This window comes from Uloborus diversus, chromosome 6, assembly GCF_026930045.1.
Source record: "Uloborus diversus isolate 005 chromosome 6, Udiv.v.3.1, whole genome shotgun sequence".
In the NCBI taxonomy this organism is placed as follows: Eukaryota; Metazoa; Arthropoda; class Arachnida; order Araneae; family Uloboridae; genus Uloborus; species Uloborus diversus.
In genome coordinates, this window is record NC_072736.1 from 123,604,135 (window position 1) to 123,624,691 (window position 20,557).

Here is a 20,557-nt window from a genome sequence, read left to right on the forward strand (position 1 = left end):
CCAGCTAAAAGCTGGAAATGGGGAAAATGTTAATGTTTGTTTCATTTTACACCTGCTGAGGAGTAGGTTGAAAAATTCCCTGTATTGGGATTTTCTTTTCACAATTTCCATGGTCCTGCAATGAGCCAATCATTGGACAATGTGAATGAGCTCAGAGAGTTTAGTTATTTTGCTTAAAAGAAAAAATAAACAATAATATCAAACAGCCAATAAACATTGTGTATAGCTTTCTCTTTTATTAACAAAATTCAACATTTTAAAGGCATTACATTTTCCTGTAGATGGAATATTTATACTTTGACACATTTTTCATTTAACCCGTGGCATGTTCATAGGCCTACAACTTTTAACTAAAATACAAAATTATATAGCATAAAATTGACTGCAGGTAAAAAATCAAACACCCAAATTGCATCAAATAACTTCAGTTTCTAGCAATAAGTATGAAAGAAAGGAACTTGGAAGAGGCAGTTCGTGTGCATGTTTTAAATTTTTCGGTCCCAGTGCCTTTCGAATAGCATATCGGCAACAGTGTTGTAATGTTCTGGGATTTGATGCAATGTCTTCATACCAGAAATGTTTTTCCTTGTAGAATGCAGCTTTATCACTGGGATTAATGTCTGTTGGAGGATAATATTGTCTAGGTGCAAAACTTCCAAAATGCTGCAACCTACGCATATCATCTATCATCGCTAATCTAGCTGGGTCATCGAGTCCGATATTCATTAACGGTTCAACATTGACTGCATAAGCAAGATCAAACTGTTCTTCATCCATTTCTTCATTATCAGGGAAATATCTGTTCATAAAATATTGGAGAATGCGCTGACGTCGAATTCCATCTTCAGCAGCAAAATGCACACCGGCTTTCAAGACTGCGAATGATTCATTAACTAATCTTAATGCATTTAAATGGGGAATAGCAAGCATGCTTTTCACAACTTGCTTCAAAACACTATAATCCTCATCAGTAGATATCAGTTCGTATTCTAATAAGCTACAGTTGCAAGTGTTTTTTATATTTACATCAGCACCATAAGATATTAAGAACTTAATCATTTCAAAGACTTGCTCGGTAAATTTTCTTTCAAAGCAAGCGTAATGCAGAGGGGTGAAACCATTTTTATCAGTTACATTGATGTTTGTATTATATCCTTCTAACACTAGCATTTTTAAGATTTCGAAACTCACATTGTCGTTTCCCCTCAATGTTAAATGTAATGGGGATATACCATTGAAGTTCCTATGACTAGGATCAGATCCTAATTTCAGTAATTCATACACACAATCTGCCATCTTGCAGCTAACTGCAAAGTGAAGAGGAGTATCATATGTATGAAAGCTTGGCAGGGACAAAATGTCTCTGCCAACAGCATTTTTCAAATGCGCCATCACACATTCCCGATGTCCTAGTTGGGCTGCAATGTACAAACTAGTACGCCCACGCTCATCTACGGCATTATAATCTGCCCCATAGAGAATCAACTCTTTAACACATCTGGCATGATTATTAGCCGCTGCCAAATGAAGAGCTGTAGTGCCCCCATAATGCGGCAAAGGTACTGAGGATCCTGCCACAGTATATTTTGTTGCCATCATGCAGTCAGCATTAGCATCTAATAAAGTTACCAAGCAGGAGAAATGTCCATTTTGTGCAGCCATATGAAGCGGAGTAATATCAAACCGATCCTTTGCATTAACACAAGCACCGCGCTTTAGTAGAAATTCTACACATTTTACAAATCCATTTCCAGCAGCAAGATGGAGAGGGGTTGCATAATTTTTTGAAGAGTAGAACAGAGCTTTATTATATTCCTTAGCATCCACTGCAACACCGGCATTTAGCAGACTTTCAACAGTATCCAGATCGCCGATGGCAGCAGCTTCAACAAGCAATCTTTCACTGAAAATTTGTTTACTTGCTGAGCAAGGAACATATTCCATCGGCATTTTTTGGAAAACAGCTAGTGTTGTACGTTTCGGAACATTGCCTGCAGCCATGATGAAATGTAATCTAAATGGAAAAAAAAGTTTTATTTTGCAAACATGTAGTTAAGGGCATCAACCCCCCCAAAAGTCTATGTTTCAAGTCTCACACCCTCTTATATTTTTCCTTTAAGGTCAAAACGATTGTAAAAATAGTTTCATATAATTTGAATAACGGCAACCTGTGCCGACCTTAGACTATTGAAAGATAGACGAGACATCCCATTCAATTGCTATTGTGTGCGCTGAAGCAGGAGTAAGGGCGACAGGTCTTACTCGGGGGGAAAACATCAAATAATTTCACCGCCGCGTAAAACGTGATTAAGTCCTTTGATTTCGGAGTGAAATACAAACTCGATTTCTCAATGAACACAACTTTTGGAGCCATTTTTAAATCGACATAACACAACAACTTACTGTAGAAATAGAAAAAAAAAACCCCACTTTTCCATAAATTAGTAAACTATGCACTCACGGGTAACAGAAAAAAATGTGCCAAAACATTTCAGGCAGAAGGTAAAAAATAAAATCGAGGATTATTCAAATCCCTACGAGAATTAGTGAAGCTCTGGCGAAACCTCTATAAAAATGTGAAATATATATTAAGAGGAAAAATATAAATGGTAATTTCGGTGCGCTAAATAGAAATTTTTGCTCTTTTGCAATATTTAAGTCTCCCCACATAGTACTCCAAATATGGATTTTTTCAAAGTCAAATTTTTCATTTTAAATGCATTATTTTGTTTATTATTCATTTGCAATTTTGATTTAAAACTGTGTTCGCTAATAATGATTTTTAAAATTGATATTTTATTGAAATGTATACGTAATTTTTTTTAAAAGATAAATGAAAAAAATCCATTTTTGATGAAAATCAAATTTTAGGCCTCCTGATGGGCACCTAAATATTTTTTAATTTGGAAGAACATTTTTGTGGTACATGTGGGGCTTTCGGGGTTACATTTTATCAAAATGAAATTTCAACCTTCCAAAATTTTTTTTTTTTTTTTTTTTTTTATTCGAACTAGTAAACAGGGTTGGTTTACACTTAGGGGCACTAATCGTGACTGGTTGCTGTTGTTCAAATTTAACTTTTGACTTTTTTTAAAATTTGAAACTTTTAAAAAAAATTGTTTTGACCTAAAAGGAAAAATATTATAGGGTGTGCGACAGGAAACATAGACTTTTGTTATTTTTGGGAAACCCTAATGTAGGTGTTATGTAATCGGGAAAAAGAGAAAAAACAAATAAATTAAGTTTTGATTTATGCTTAAAGTTTAGCAATTATGCTTTTCTAAGCATAATGTGTACCATGCTAAGCATACTTGCATATCACGCTAAGTTATGGGAAGTAAGTTTATTTTCTACCCAATTTAAGCTAAGCACAAAAGCTGACTGAGGAATTTCAAAAGCAATTTATAACACAAAACATTAAAAATGAAATGGAAAATTGAAAATTACAGTATTATTAAATGAGTAATGACAATTTTTGTCCTATTGGCAGTACTGAATTTGGAGAAAAAAAAAAAAGATGGAGCAGCTGACCTTACAGTTTGGGGGGGGGGGGGGGCTTACCAAAAGAAAAAGTGGTTTAGAACCATTTTCAGGGGTTGTCTAGGATTTTCAAGTTTTTTTTTTTTTGTGAATTTTAAATTTTTTTTGTGAAAAATCCAACCTTTTTGCAAAATTTCAAACTGTAAAAGAAAAGTAATGTATCAATTTAATGGCCATATAGGAGGGCAAGTTGGGCTCAAGCGCCCCCCCCCCCCCCTAGAAATGAGAATTTCCTTGCTTTTAGTGCTTTTTTCTTCCAAAAATGTACAAAAATTCCTTTTCCAGCCGTTAATGGATAAGTTATTAAAAATGCATATTTTAATATGTCTAATCTGTACTGAAATGGGTTTTCATGTGAAAAATAATTCTGCTAAACCATGGAGAAAATTTTTGAGTTTAACCTTAAATTTTTGCATATGGGCACCATTGCATCGATTTATATTAAATCTGCAATCAAATAACTGCTTTATTAATAAATGACTTTGAAAGATCTGATATGGTCAATTTGAAATTTTGTGAAGGTCTGTTTTGATCCAATTGGAATTCTTTATAACTTGATCAAACACAATAGCAATTTTTTTCCTTCTCTGACAGGAAATAATTTGCTATTGGTACAAACTATCATGCAGTATAAATCCAAATTATAAGAAAATGATTTGAAACAATATAACATATTTTATAGCTTTGTTTTTATTTATAAAGGAAGGCAATATTTGAAATTAAAAGTGTTCAGCTGAAAACATTATAGGAATAAAGTTGAAAAAATACCTTTGTGCATGAAATGAAAAATAAGATGCAACAACTTTAATTGGAGATAATTGTATACACGTGTTTTAGGGTTACAATGACCCTATTTTCAATGCAAAATAAGTGAGCTTATGGATGAAAAGACATTGAAAAGGGGTTTCTTGTAATCCGGAATCACATGTGTATACCGTTATTTGCAATTTTTGTGCAATTAACGTTGTTATTATCTTATTCAGGGTTCATACACAACTTTGATAAAAAATTTCAATGACTTCTATGACTTCTTTATAAAAAGAGAATAGTACTATTTAAAGTCAAACTCTTGCCAGTCTTCGGAAATAGTCACTACCACAACCTGAATGCCATGACCTCATTGAAGCACTAACTTGTGACTGAAAAAATTCAGTGCAGACTGCAGAAACTAATAAACTATTCTTATTTGTCTTCATCATATAAAGCTAAGTAAAGTAAAAATATAGTATGTACAAAATATAGATGTTTAACTATCGAATAAATATTTGATAAATAGGGTAGAATAGTAATGGATGTTACAAATGTTGAATGAGTCATTACTAAGTTTCATATAATAAATTTACTTTACAAAAATACCGCCCTTTGGTGTCATCTAATCATCCATGTAACTTGACAGTATTTCATTCATTATAAAAAAAACCACGCTTTTCAGTAAATTCATTTTTCTATCCCAGATATTTCAGCTGGCCATATGGATTAGTTTTGCCAACCATATGGTGGGCACTGTTTTAGAGAATTAGAATTCCTCTATTTATATATTTTATTGACTGACTCAAGTCTGATTTTTCTAAAGCCTTCAACAAACTAAGAAAAACTCTGGTAAATTCAATAATAATTTTTTCATGAGTAGTTGAACAAACTCAGATGCAAATGGATAACACCTTTGCAGAGGGCGAGGTAAAATCAAAAGCATGCCATGCAAGTCCACAACTAAGATCTGAAAATAATGTTTAATTCAAATTTAGTGAAATTTCAGCAGTAAAATCACATTGCAAAAAAAGGCAGGCAATTGCAACAGAAGTGGATGCAATAGGATTCTAAAACTCAGATTTGTTTTTGGCATCATTCAATTTTTCAGTACACCCAAATCTGTTTTCATGCGGTGGATAGGGACCAAATAAAAAGCAATTGTTTGAAACTTCACGAGTAGCTTTAGAAAGTTGTTTTTTCAACACTGTTAAACAATTAAGCAATAAATAAATACCTTTGTGCCGAAAAATAATTTCATCATTTGAATTCCATTCTGACTGAAAATTTAATACATCGCAAAAAAAAAAGTTTTGGGTGTATTAATAGCCTTTACATGCAATACTGTTAAAGCATTCAAGAGTTATATATCTCTTTCAGCGACTGTTACTTTCTAACTGCCCAAGACATTTTTTCATGACTTTAAATAAATTTCCATGACTTTTTCAGGTCTCAAATTTATTTATTTTTTCCATGACTTTCCAGGATTTTCTATGATCCATACAAACCCTGCTTATTACATTAGAGGATTGTTCATTATAAGACAGTGAGAAAAATTACAGAATTGGTGGTGATGTTTGTGTGGAAATTAGAAAAGTAAAAAGTTTCCACGTGGTGCACAAGTCACTTCTGCTGAAACAGAAACAACTTAAAAGGATTTTCAGTTCAATTCCCAGTAAAAAATAAATAAAAGTTTGAAAGAGCAGCTAAGCTCACATATCTATTCTAAGACTCGAAAACTCTAACCTGAGATGAGGAGATGGAAAAAAAAAAAAAAAAACAAGAACTAAAAAATAAATGATGAAAATATTACTTTAAGAAAATAAAATCATTTACAGGTGTAGAATGCTTAAAAACAGATATTTGTGCAGTTTAGAAGACAATTATAATTCAGACTCTGAAATAACATTCTGATTCAGAGTAATGCTTTAAACCACAACGAAAGGTTTAAAAGCAACTGTATAGAGTGATTATGCTCAGAATTTTCACCTTATACATTACTAACTGATTTCAAGTTTATTTTTCAATTACTTTCCAAAAATGAAACAAATGCTTTACAGTGTACGATAGTGTTCCAGTTTTTATTTTCCAAGTCCCTATTTTGTAAAAAAAAATAATAAAAAAAAATAAATAAAATAAAATATTTTTGTAAATTTTATTTTTGTGAAAAATAAATTTGAGAATTTTTCTTTTTTTTCCCTTAAAAAAGTTATTTGATTGCTAAAAATATTGAATAAAATTATGAATTTGAAAATGAATTCCCAAAATAGAAGAGCACTCAGGAAAATATTGATTGTCAAAGAGGGAACTGTTAAAAGTTTTAAAAACAAATAAAAAAATTAAACAGTTCACAGTTATTATTTTAAAAGTTAGCAGTTTTCCATAAAATATGCAACTACCAATAAGTTTATAAAGAACTAAAGTAACAATAAATAAATTAGCAGAATGAATTCCAAAATTAATCATTCTAGCCTGCATATGTCAAAATAACTTCCATTGTTTCAAATGATTGAAGTATAAACAGGATGTAAAATAATTGACACCTCAAACACAATCATTTGAGAGTTGCCTTTTGGCATTTTATCATTATATTTATGAATAAGATTAGTAATAAAGGGCATTCAAAAAGTAAGTTATACTTGTTTCCACATAGATGGCAGCATCCCGTTACAAGAAGAAAACGTGTGCAGACGATACTTTAGTTCCACAGCTTTTGTAGTAAATAAAAATAGAGTGATGTATCTGTGTCATATTGTATTGTAGCAGACTTCTCAATAAAGTGTTTTTTGACCTAAATTGTTCAAGTGTAACTTACTTTTTGAACGCCCCTTATAACTTACATAATATGATTTTCAAAAATTTAGGAAAAGGTACACACAAATAATGAAAATCATTTCAAATCTGTGCAATTTGCAACAGTTCTTAACTTGAAAAAAATAAATAAAATACTGAAGCATTACTCTGCTACTTCTAGTAATAGAGAAAAATTAGCATTCACTCACCAGTAAATTTCTATATGACAAAGCTTCAAATTTCTTCGCTTGCCTTGTTTATTTTTTTTTCTTTTTTTTTTTCACATGAGGCACCAGATTTTTCAATGAACCTTTATTAAGAAAGAAAAAGAGTTAAAATTATGCTAAGATAAATTGTTAGAATTGGAAAAAAAACTCCAACTCCAGTTTTCTTACTCAGAATAAAATGTATAAAAAGTATAAAAATTGAATAGTGTAACTCTAATTAATGCTTTTCCCCCAATATCTTCATTTTTTTTTTGTATTAAACTAAATATGACAATTGAAAATGTAGAAATATTCATTAATGGTATCATCTGATCTCCTACAGATAACATTAAAAGAAATGCTATTCAGAGACTTATTGTAGAATAATAAATGGTATAGACATTAGTGGATGCAATGAATAGTGATTTGGCAAAATACCGAACATTCTTCCCCACAATCGAGGCCGAATAGTTTACTTGCTTTTGTCTAAAAACAAAGCACAGGTTGCTATTAAAGCATGATTTTGTATGGTTACAGGGCTGATCCTAGGGTGTCGGCCGCCCGCGTGCAACAAGGGCGTAGATAAGGGGGGGGGGTTTGGGGACAAAACCCCCCCGAAACGTTAGTCTCAAAAAAAAGAGAAAAAGAAGAGGAAGAGAAAGAAAGAAAAAGAAAAAAAAAAATCAAAACGACTTTTTTCTGAGTAACAAAGGTCAAAAATTCACTTCGCTCCCCCCTCCCCCCAATGCCATTGAAAATCTGCTCCATGCAACCCTCAAGCATAAAGACGTCTCCCTCTGCTGCGACAATTTTTTGATATTTGAGTGAAATTTGACACTTCGCTTTAGAAATGAGATTAATCTGTTAAATCCACTTATATGCAGCCTTTCTTTGTCATAGATTCTGCAAATTGTTAAATATGTTTAATTGAATGAGCCGCGCAGTGGGAATATTGCATACAGTCGAATCTGTATATTTCGAATTTCACATTAGAGAAAAAAATCGAGATAAAGAGTTTTGAAATACGGGGGCTTAAGAAACTTTTTATAGAAATTTGAAATATGAAAAATGATGGTGAAAATTTGAAATCGATACCAAAGACAATATGGGCTCTTGATTAAAATTCCTCTTTATTAGTTTTGTTAGGTATTCATTCTATTATTACATTATTGAGTGCTTTATTGCGAGTTAAAGGAATCATTTTGACAGTAAAAGAAACTTTAAGCATATCTTTTTCAAGAAAAAGTCTTTTATTGCTTTTTGGTCCCTCATTTTTTTTTTTTTTTGGATTCATTATTTATCCCCTTAAGATTAGCAATTGCAGCAAATCTAACTTGGCCAGTATTCTACAATTTTCCTTTTTTCATCACTTGAAAAAAACTTATACTTTCTTTTCACTCCTATCATTTCGGTTTTCTAAGCAATCGCAATTTTAAGAAAGAGGGCAACCAAAGAATAGTACTAATCCAGATAAGAGCGAAATGGCTTTTAACTTGAAGGACCTTTAACCATGAACTTGAAATGTTCATCTTACATATGTCAAACCTGTGAACCCGGGGTAGCAGAAACTGCGAGACGCGAGACGTGCGTCGCAGATTTTTCGGCGGCCTGCAGATAATTTTACCAAAGAACAAAACGAAAGGGGGAAAAAAATAAATAAATAAATAAAAGAAAAAAAAAAAGAAATACAACTTAAAAAAGATCGTTTGGAGATCGCTTTTTGAGCGATGGATGCTTCAGCATTTCAACTAGAAACATAGTCGCCATATTTGGTCATTCACAAAATCGAAGTAGAAAAGTGCAAAAGTTTTCAATAATGAAAATAACTTAAAATCTACAGCAAATCGTTTTTTTATTTTTATTTTTTAAAATAATTTTCTTGAGAAATGAAAAATTTTATGTGAAAATTTCACCTTATCCTCATTGCTTTGGACGCAAAAGCGCTAAAACTTTTTTACTAAAGTTTAGTCTCATGAGGATTTTTATTTTGAAAATATTTTTTGCAACAAATTCAGAAATTAATATCTTAATTTTTAGTGTAGTCGCCATGTTTGGTCATTCCCAAGATGTTGGTATGTAAGACTCATGAAGTGGATACGTTTTCAAAAACGGAATTAGATGTTTATTGAAATGCAAACTGCTGAAAATTAAGCAAAATGTGTCAATTTTTTTTTTTTTGGATAATTCTTAATTATAGTCTTTAAAATTGCAAAATTTTATCTTCAGAATATTATCTTATCTTCATTGCTTTAGAGGCTAATGTGCTAAAAACTGACTATTTCACATAAATTGTAGTTTTTTAAGGATTTTGAATTTATTGCTACTTTTATGCAACAAATTCAAATATCTATTTATAACCATGAATTTTTCGCGTAGACGCCATGTTTGGCCATTCGCAAGATAGAAATAAAGGATACTAATACTTACCTAAGTTTCCAAAAACAGAATTGGATGTTTACCTCAACACAAACTATTGAAGATAACATAAAGTGTTCAATAAATCATGTTTTTTTTTCTTTTTATAAAATATTTTTTTGAAAAATGCGAATTATTATCTGCACAGTTGTATTTGATCCTCATTGATTTGAAGGCTTTGCTATAAGCTAAATATTTCATCTAAAATGCAGTTTAATGCCAACTTCTCATTTACTAATTTAAAAAATTTAAAAACCCATTTCAATGCAAATTTTCTATATTAAAATTAATACGTCTTGAAGAATTGGTTTTCATAGTGTGTAGAGTTCTATTTATTTTTATGAAAGTAGTGAAAGCTGCTTCCTCCCCCCCCCCCCTTATTGCTTTAAAACTCAGCGGCAGTGGTGGCCACTAAGTTTTTCGGGTCTAGTGGCCACTGGCCAGTTGGAAAATTGTCCAAGTCTTGGCCTTCACAAAGGACTTGTGTATTTTATTAAAACTTATAATAAAACTAATAATAATGCTGCAGATTATTTTCAACTACCGGAAATAGTGTCGCAGACTGGCTAGAAAGTTTCTGCTACTGGGCCTGTGAATTTCATCCCTTTACTCTTCTACCAAGAAAGTTCGGATTAAAAAGTAGAAAATAAAAAAGACTTCTGTTTATAATACCCCAAATTGCTGTTGCTCTCTCAAAAAGATATTTATGTAAATTCTAAAGCAGCTAATAAAATTAAAAATAAAGACTTGAAAGAAGAACTGATGGTATGATGTTGAGCGAATAACTTTCTACCGCCAATATTTCTTCCCTAACTTTTGTATTCAAATTTTATTAACTGCTTTAGAATTATCATAAACGTAAATACATTAAAAGCAACATATAAATGTAACGATATGAAAAGTAATTTCATTTTTTTGCGGGTTATAATTCAAGAAATCTTTTTTTATTTTGTTTCATACTTTTAGTGCAAACCAAGTTAGTAAAAATAGTCTTTATAGTCTGACCATCGATGAGATTGAAAGTCAAACATCCAGTTTACAGGCGGAAATGGAAGTATCTTATTAGCATTCAGGGATGCCAGCTTTTGTAGATGTGTGTTAGCCTCTAAATTAAGCAGTCACACTGAAATGAACGGAACACGCTCATCAGATATTTGATTTCCCCCTAATTTGGATAGATTGGTTTTGACAAGACCTTGCTAGAAAATTTCGCTTTAAATTAAATGGGGGGGAAAAGAAAAAAACGTTGAATTTTCCACAACATTAAAAAAATAAAAAATTCTTTGCTTTTGTTTTGTTTGACACAAGTATCGGAATTGGGGCACCCCATTCCAAAGTATGTAAGATTCACCTCCCTCTTATTTTTTTAATACTAAAAAAATTTACATATATATACATATATATATATATATATTAGGGTGGTCCTTATTTATATGGGAAAAAAAAAATTTCGGAATTCAACAAATGACGCCCCCTAGTTTTGTGACACTATAATAAAAAGTATCGTGTGCAAAATTTGGACTCGATCGGTCAATAATAACACGTGCCCCTAGGCCGTTGAACTTTAACATTTTTGATAATTTTCCCACAAATCTTCGAGTTTTTACTTCAGACCCATTACATCGTTTCTCCTAGGTTTACAAAATATTTTTACAGTGAGGTAGCACTAAAATTAATCTTTTTAATTACTCTATATCATCGAAAGATTTTATGTTGAATAAGAATGAAATAATGCTTTAGAAACCAGTGGCGTAGCTAGACCCGACTTTCGGGGGGGAGTTACTTCTTATATATATAAGAAGAATATATATATATATATATATATATATATATATATATATATAATATACATATTTATATAATATATATATATATAATATACATATATATATATATATATATGTATAATCGCTTGGAATTTTTCCCTTTTCTTCTTTTTTTTTTCTTTCTCTTCTCTCTTCTTTTTCTCTTTTTTTTGAGACTAACTTTTCGGGGGGGGGGGGGGGGGTTTGTCCCCAAAACCCCCCCCTTAGCTACGCCCCTGTTAGAAACATTCCTTTATCGTACGCTTTTCTCAATGTATCTAGATAGTGTGTATTTTTTTCCGATAGTCTTGGACGGTCTGTAAAATCAATCGTTTTTTTGACTCATATTTGATAAATTAGTTGTGAAATTCTTCGATTAATTGTGCACCTCTTTCAATTGTATCATTCACAATTTTCAGTATTTTAACAATATCTCTTCAGCTTCTTTCATTTTGCCGTGAATCAGGATCAAATAGGAAAAAATCTATTAGTATTTGTAACTGATCAAACAGTTTTATTGACTCGTAATTGATTCTATAAAGAGGAAGATCTTTACTAAAAAAGTATTGCAAATCATCTACTGTTACCTTAAATTTGTTAAGCCGTCATCAGACACGTCTTCCTTATCACAACCATTTTTTGAACAAATCATTGGATTTATGAATTTTCCAATCACTGCTTCTGCTGCATGTTTGTCATCATTTTGTACGCTGCTAGTTTTTCAGACATATAATATTATTCAAAGGAGCCTCGATTGGGTTGCAGCGAAAAACCATATCTTCATACAGCATTTAATTGTAAAACAGCATTGAAAGGCTTTCTTTTCATGTAAGGTCAATTTAAATTGTTTCCTAAATATAAAAAGTTTCAAACAAAAAATTGCTTTTGCCACCCATGTGGCTCAGGGATCAGCTCCAGGTTGCCTAAAACATATCCTTGTAGGAGGAAATTCACCAAGAAATATTATTACACGTTATGAGAATTCTCTGTAATATTTCTTAATTCCGCTTTCTACGAACAATAATATGTCATCAAATTCTTCTTTTAGAATTTAAGTGGTATGTGTACTTTTTGAATTTTAAAGCGCTTAAATAATGGAATATCGAGTCTAGAACTAAGAAAGGCAAGAACTTCTTTAAAGACACTCTGCAGTACGACTTCAAGCGCATGATGATAGCAATACAAATGCAATATATCACCGTTCAGCTTTTGCTCTAAAAAATTACATGCACAATTTATATGGCCGATATTGTAAGCCGTTGTATCAAACACTACAACTTGAACGGTTAGCAATAAAGAGCAATCATCTAAGATATCATATACAACTGAAGAAATATCTCAGAAATTCCTGTTCAACAATTGGGACCTGAAGCTATCATGGTAAGCTCATTGGCGTTTTTTTCCAGTTACATCTGGATGTAGCTTTGTATCCCAGGGAATAAATAAAAAACCTAAATTTAAATTCATGAAATCTGATTTTACCTGTCGAAGATTTTCTTGCTCTCTTAAGGGATGTACAATTGATCATAAGGTTATTTGGATTTAAATTTACTGCATCTACATAGGCTGTTAATAAATGAGCAGCATCTTTGTTCCTAATATGGCATTTGTCTAACATTGATGAAATGCGAGCAGATCTCAATAGTTGTGAAGCTTTTTTGCGTTGTGGTAGACCAGATATAGAAGAAAAGGTTCAACAGTTTAGGATAGATACCCATTTCGGTTTCTAAATCTTGTGAAATGCAAGAGGAATTTGATGATAATAAAGGACTATGCACTGAAATAGAAGACAGTTTAAAGTATAGATTTTTATATTATTCCGATCTGGAATTTTTTTAAATGTATATTTTAGATATGGAAAATAGAGTTTATTTTTATGGTAGGGTAATCGACGATTTTTCAAAATTTAAATTATAAGAAAGTATAAACATTTCAGTATATAACTAAAGAACAGCGAATTAAAATATAATTGTCATTACTTATATTTATAGCATGGAAACCTAGTGACCCTATTTGCCACACCTATTACATATACAGAAAATTTTCTAAATCAACACCCCCAAAGCCTGGAGGAGGCAATTTGTTGTCAAAAATCATTCATTAATGACCTAGGCCATTCATTAATGGCCTTTAGAATCCCTTGTGTGCATCTTGGTGGAAAGAAATGTTCCCGTGCCTCTTGGTTTGAAACAAGCGCGAATAGCGGTATGCCTGTCCCAAAGCCATTGGTGTATATGTACCCTATGTAATATGTAAAATTTTACAGAATGAAAGTGAGAGAATGGTTGGTCTGGAAGTAGCAACATCTATTGAGGTTCAAAATTACTTTAAATATGAAACCTAGGAATATTTTTACATAAAAATGAGAAAATCCGCAATTTTTTTCTTCGAAACTCAAAAAAGGGGGCCCTAGGGGCACGTGTTAATATTGATGGATTGACTTAAAATTTTGCATGGATCATTTATTTGTATAATGGAACAAACTGAGGGGGCGTCGCGTAAAATATCTACAACTTCCAAAATAAGGACCACCATAATATATATATATATATATATATATATATATATATATATATAGTAAAGTATGTAGTTTCACATGCACGGGTAGCACAGAAATAAGTGTATGTAACAACGAAGATAAACAACAATAACAACAACAAAAATGAACATGGAACGTTAAAAAATAAACTAGGAACATTGAAAACAAGAATTAATGAAATCATGGGTATTAAATTGCTGCTACGTTTACGAAGAGCTGGAGCAGCTGGCATATTAAATATTCTGCAAGGTATCTGTGCGGGTCAGTATCATACATGCAGCAAAATTAATTAGAAGTAAAAGAATATGTATTTGAATTAACGAACTTATATGTGTAGCAACTGATAAGGCTTAATAAAGTAAGCAGGAAAATTATAAAACGTTATATATGCTTATTGTTTGGATAAAATGCTATAAATTTTACATATATAAATAGTATGCTTATTAGTAATATGCTGTCATGTATTACAACCCCCCAGCTCTGACCTGCAAAATAAAAGAGAAAAATTACGTACCACATGATTTCAAATATTTCGTCGACAACAATGTCTATGTCTAGGTATCCATTTTCCAGAGACGAAAATCCGATGCCACGCCAATCGAAACAGGTCGCTGGGGCAGGGCATCCAAAAAGCTAAAACCTGTTTCGATTGGTGTGGCATCGGATTTTCGTCTCTGGAAAATGGATACCTAGACATAGACATTGTTGTCGACGAAACATTTGAAATCATGTGGTACGTAATTTTTCTCTTTTATTTTGCAGGTCAGAGCTGGGGTACAGCTGGGGTCAGAGCTGGTAATACATGACAGCATATTACTAATAAGCATACTATTTATATATGTAAAATTTATAGCATTTTATCCAAACAATAAGCATATATAACGTTTTATAATTTTCCTGCTTACTTTATTAAGCCTTATCAGTTGCTACACATATAAGTTCGTTAATTCAAATACATATACTTTTACTTCTAATTAATTTTGCTGCATGTATGATACTAACCCGCACAGAAACCTTGCAGAATATTTAATATGCCAGCTGCTCCAGCTCTTCGTAAACGTAGCAGCAATTTAATACCCATGATTTCATTAATTCTTGTTTTCAATGTTCCTAGTTTATTTTTTAACGTTCCATGTTCATTTTTGTTGTTGTTATTGTTGTTTATCCTCGTTGTTACATACACTTATTTCTGTGCTACCCGTGCATGTGAAACTACATACTTTACTATATTTTCAATACATTTAACTACTTTAGCAGCAACATTGCGCTGTTTAAATGTAGAATATTTTACATCAATTTTGATCATTATATATATATATATATATATATATATATATATAAGAAGAACCCCCCCCCCCCCCGAAAGTCGGGTCTAGCTACGCCTCTGGCGTGCAAAGACCTAATGTGCCGCCCCTCAAGAGTAATTTGCATATTTTGACTAATCTTTAACGTCCATATATATCTTTCTTCAAATTTCTATACCAAGTTCCAATTTAAAAAAGAAAGGTCAAAAAAACAGAAGATTGATGAACTTATAAAAAGGAAGAAAAGTTTTATGGTAAGAAAGTCTTGATACAATTTATATCTTTGAAGAAAGTAATAAATACCAAAATTTAATAGTCTTAAAAACTCATTTTATCTGTCCGTCTTCGGTGACATCAGAGGAAGGACGAAGGAGGGGGAATCAGGGGAGGGGGGATTGCTCCGAGAAAATTATCAAAATTGGCGTATGAAAAATAGTTTCAGTTAATCTTTGGTTGTGTTCGGTTGCAAGGACAAAAGAGTCGGGTATACTCAAGGTGAATGGAGAAATTTTCGAAATTGACGCCAAATATCGCAATTTTAGGAGCTTTTTCGAGAATTCACGAGATAGTAATGTTGATGTTCTTTCCTAAAATTTTTTCAAAATTGAAATCAGTTTGAAGCTAGTTTCTGTGACCGTAGCATAGGAAGGATCGGCGCTCCTCCCGAAAATTTTCTGAAATTGAAGTTTTAAACAAGCAATTTTGGGTTACTTTTGTTGACGTTGCTAGAGGGAGGGAGATTCAACCGTCTCCCATCGAAGGTTTTCGATATTGAAGTTTAAAACACAAATTTAGGCTGTCTTTGGTGACGGTAGGGGATCTGGCGGCTTTCCTGGGGTTAATTTCTCAGCACTATTGTTTCAAAAACCCATTTTCGGCAACATTTAAAAACGATAGGGAAAACGTGAAACTATTCCGAACCGAAATATTTTTCAGAACTAAAATCCATTATAGGCTATTTTTTAGAAGGAAAGGTTTTGGGGTTCACAAGCGGATGTTTCTAAAAGTGCAATTTTATACTATCTTTTGTGACTTTAACAAAATTGGGAAGCTTCGGTGGATCTTTCGGATATTTTTCGATATTAATATCTGAAAAATACAACTATAGACTTTTGTCCACCTCACCTTGACGATTGATGGGTATCCCCTAGTGCGGTAAAAAGTTACATAAGCCAAGCAGTTCTCCTCCAAAATTTTTTAGAAATTGAAGTCCCAATAGCGTATTTTAGGCATTGTTTGATAACGATGGAACTAAGAGCGGGCGGGGGTTCAGTGTGCCCTCACGAACTGTTTTCAGAAACTGAAGTCAATTTCAGGCTAGTTTAGGCAGTAAGGGTTCTGCGGCTCCACGGAACCGTCAAAAAACGAAATTTTGAGGTATAGTGATTACATTGGAGAAAAGGGGGATCCGGGGTCCTTCCCCGAAAGTTCTTGAAACTAATGTCTGAAAAATGCAATTTTAGTTTGTTTTTCAATAAATTAAGTGAGAGGGAGTGAGATTAGGTACTTCTCTAAAGACGCTAATTGAGACTGTCTTTCATAGTAATTGCAAAAAGTCCATCGCAAAAATTTTAAAAAAGAAATCCGAACAATGTCTATAAGCAATTTTTGATGACATTAAGAAAGGCTGCACTCTAAAAACACCTTTTTGATTTTGGAGGCAACAATTTTAGGCTATTTTAGATTAGGTTAAGGTGGAAGGGGTGAATCAGACACTTAATTGAATCCTTAAAATCGGGTGGTTCAACCAGTGAAATGTTCCAAATTTGAAGTCCTAGAAACGCAATTTTAAGCCTTCTTTAGTCTCGTCAAGGAGGTCATGGCATCCTTTTGGATCTTGGTTTCAATTTACTACCCAGGGCAAGAGCCCTGTTCTCCTACCTGATCTGAAACCGGGCAGTTCATTCGGGATTTTAACTAGAAAAAAAATGCCATAAAGGGGGAAAATTACAAAATTGTAGTTCGTCATTCATATATGTTTGACTCTCAAAGGAGTCGCAATTTTCCACTTTTTTCCCACCCATCCATGATTATTGAACACTGATTTTGTTGTTTGAAATGCTTATGATGAGAGTATCTAATCAGTACAGCTTTTTTTAATATATAAATAAAAAATGTCTTCATTGTTTAGGTCTATAAAAGTTTGGGGTCTAAACATTTAGTGGCCGCCCTCGGTGCTCCCTTTAGAAGGCACCCTTTCATGCTTCAGGAGGGGGTCATTTGCCCTCCCCTGTATCCATGCCTGATTACCGGTTCTATCACAAATTTTGCAACCAAATGAAGCATGTGTGTAAAGAGTAAGTATTAATGGACAATGAACCAACACAATGTTCCCAAACATTCTATTTCTCTTAAACTATGCTATATGCTGTCGGGAAATCGACACTTACTTTGATAATTGAACAATTAAAATTCAGCATATTTATTCGATTTGTAATGAGTTATCTTGTGAAAAAGTCTTGAAGATTTTTTCTTGAGTATAAGGACTACATGATGCGGCCACCCCTTGCTTTGGCCACCCTTGTGCGGTGCACGCTCTGCACACCTGCTAGGATCGGCCCTGTATGGTTAATAATTCAATATACATTAACAATGATTTTGAAAATGATTTGCAATTTCTTTTCTTAAAAATTGCTGACAGTACTCTAAACTAAGAGAAAAATTACTAAAAAGAAGCCATAGAAGTTTTTAAAGATGAGAGTTCTATATTTAAGCTATAAAAACAGCATTTCTTCTATTACAGTAATAAATTCATAAAGTTTCTCAAACAAATTAAGAAATAAAAAAAATCACGAACTCTGGTGATAACCCTGTTTTATGGTCTCATGCAGCTGAACAAATTATCCTACAAATATCTAAACTTACACACATAATCTGACATTATTAAGAGTTTTTGCCTAAAGAGAAGTGTTAACTAGACACTTTTCTGTTAGCCGAGCACAAGCGAAAATCGCCAAATGATCACGCTAATGCCAAGTGATTATTTGCCAAATTGATATCGATATCTGCCCATTTTCTTACAACCCTTGTTGGGCGTATTCAATTGGCGAATTATTGCTTGGTCCGGCTAACGGAAAGGTACCGTTAACTATTCTACGTAACAAAATGTGAGCATATTTAATTATTCTCAATTATTGTGTCACACCCGCAAAAAAATATACATTTATATTTGCAGAGACAAATTTCTGTAAGTCATGAATAAAAAGTTTATTGAGATACTTTCAGTAACAAACACAAAAAGAATAACTAAAGTTATTAAGCGTTGTGGGTGTGAAACATTCCTGTTGTGGGTGTCACATGATACTAATGTCACACCCGCAACAATGATAGCTATCTACTGGAGTTAAGGGTTAATCCACTGGAGTTAGGTTTAAAATTTCAACTATCAGAATATTATGAAACAGACAATTGCTTTGTTCTTATGTAGAAACAATATTTACCCGTTACATCTTGACGGGCGATTTTTAGTAATAATTATATTTGTCTGTTAAATGTCAACATATAAATGAGCCATTCTTCCCCTACTCTGTCACTCATGTTACTAATATTTGATTTTGTGGTAAATGTTGCACAAGGTGGCACACTTGATAATTTGACTTTTTCATGCCTCCTACTTGAGAGGCACAAAGTTTTCACATCTTTTAAAAATAAATTTGAAATGAAAAGTTTTGTTAGCCTCAGCAGGCAACTGGAAATAATAATGTAAACACTCCTACTGATAATAAAAGTGTTTCCCCTCGATCTGTGATCTAGAATCTCTGATAAAAGGACATTCCTTCAATTAAAAGGGCAGTTTCTCAAAGGAATTTTGTAGCAAAAAAGTAAAGATTGTCACATTATCTTCCCACACTGAATCCAGTTGACAAGGGAAACGAGAGAATTACATTGCAAAGCCATGCTGGAGTGATTTTTTACTTTTTGAGCTAGAAAATTTGGTTCTGTGACCAAGCGTTGACACATTTTGAAGGGAAAAGAAGGGTGCATTGAGAAATGATGAAAAAAAAAGGGGGGCGGGTGCATCGAAAGTTGGTTGAAAGGGGGCAGGGCGCTGCGTCCTTTTAAAAAGGTCTGGGGAAACACTAATGACGCATATTTTCTACGTGTTGATTATATGACTGTGTGTTCAGCACTAAAATGATAAGGATTGGGAACACTTTAGGGAAATTAGTTGAAAATGTAAAATTTAGATCATTAGAGAATTTTTTTTAAAATTTTAGGACAACTCGGATCGCTGCGAATCGTTAACATTTAACAATAAAATGCAAGCACATTTAACGCATGAAAGCTATGATACTATTAACGTTTACCAACTCAAATAACCTGAATGAAGTGCTTATTATATAAAAAGGAATTTGAATTTTATCACTTACCAGCAAAACTCCAAATCAATCTTGGGGTAATATAAGACTTACTGAAGTTGACAGAAAACAACACATAAATAAATTTCTAACGAATTCCAACGAAAACATATAGAAACGATATTTTTTGTAATCTCCTTCATACAAACGAAGCAGAAAAACGATTAACACATTTATTCGAAAGTAATATAAATACACAAACGCAAATACGATTTCAGGATTTTACTCGGCAGTGCGACGTTGCCACATGCCACTATTGGAGAAATAAAAAATTTTGTTTCGAAGAGGCAAGGGGTATGTTCGAATAGAGTAATTGTTTGACCAGTGATTAACCTGGAACTAGAATCCCTATTCGCAACTCCAACGAACTATAGGGGGCACTGCAGTCACTGTCTAATGGCGGAATTGAAAACTAAAACAAACGCATGTGGTAACGAAGAAAATGCTAAAAGTGTTGTGATTTTTGTTCGTATGTATGATTTTTTCGCTTTATTCGTTTGAAAAGATTTTTCAAAGTCTTTTGGTTATTCTGACCCATATAGAAAGAGATTAGAAACCAAAAAGTATTACGAAAGTAAACAATTAATGCAGAACACACAGTAAGTTGTTCTGAAGCAGCCATTTTCACGATGTTGAATTCGGAATTCATAAATTTTTGGTTCGCTTCGAACGGCATTTTCATTTTGTACCGTTTTTTCTATACATTAGTACATATTAATAAGTTCAGTTTCGTGACATTTCCAGCATTTGTTGACATTTTTGTCACATAGTGCACATACGTGGCAGACTGTCAAGAGTAACGTTTAACACTAGATAATTTATTTCTATGACTATATGATTGGATATCCAA

The 20,557-nt window shown here is 32.7% G+C and overlaps 1 protein-coding gene across 1 annotated transcript; it reads right to left on the reverse strand.

The window, feature by feature from the left end:
• Positions 1–223: 223 nt before the first annotated feature.
• Positions 224–19,935, reverse strand: LOC129224347 (ankyrin repeat, PH and SEC7 domain containing protein secG-like). The gene is made up of 3 exons (XM_054858789.1): positions 19,720–19,935; positions 7,290–7,390; positions 224–2,014 (listed from the first exon to the last, which is right to left on the reverse strand). Exon 3 carries the CDS (start codon positions 1,999–2,001, stop codon positions 415–417), a length of 1,587 nt encoding a protein of 528 aa, XP_054714764.1. The 5' UTR covers positions 2,002–2,014; positions 7,290–7,390; positions 19,720–19,935; the 3' UTR covers positions 224–414.
• Positions 19,936–20,557: the final 622 nt, after the last annotated feature.

Excerpts from the sequence above, each read along its gene's own strand:
- LOC129224347 (XM_054858789.1), bottom strand. The coding sequence starts at position 2,001 with ATGGCTGCAGGCAATGTTCCGAAACGTACAACACTAGCTGTTTTCCAA.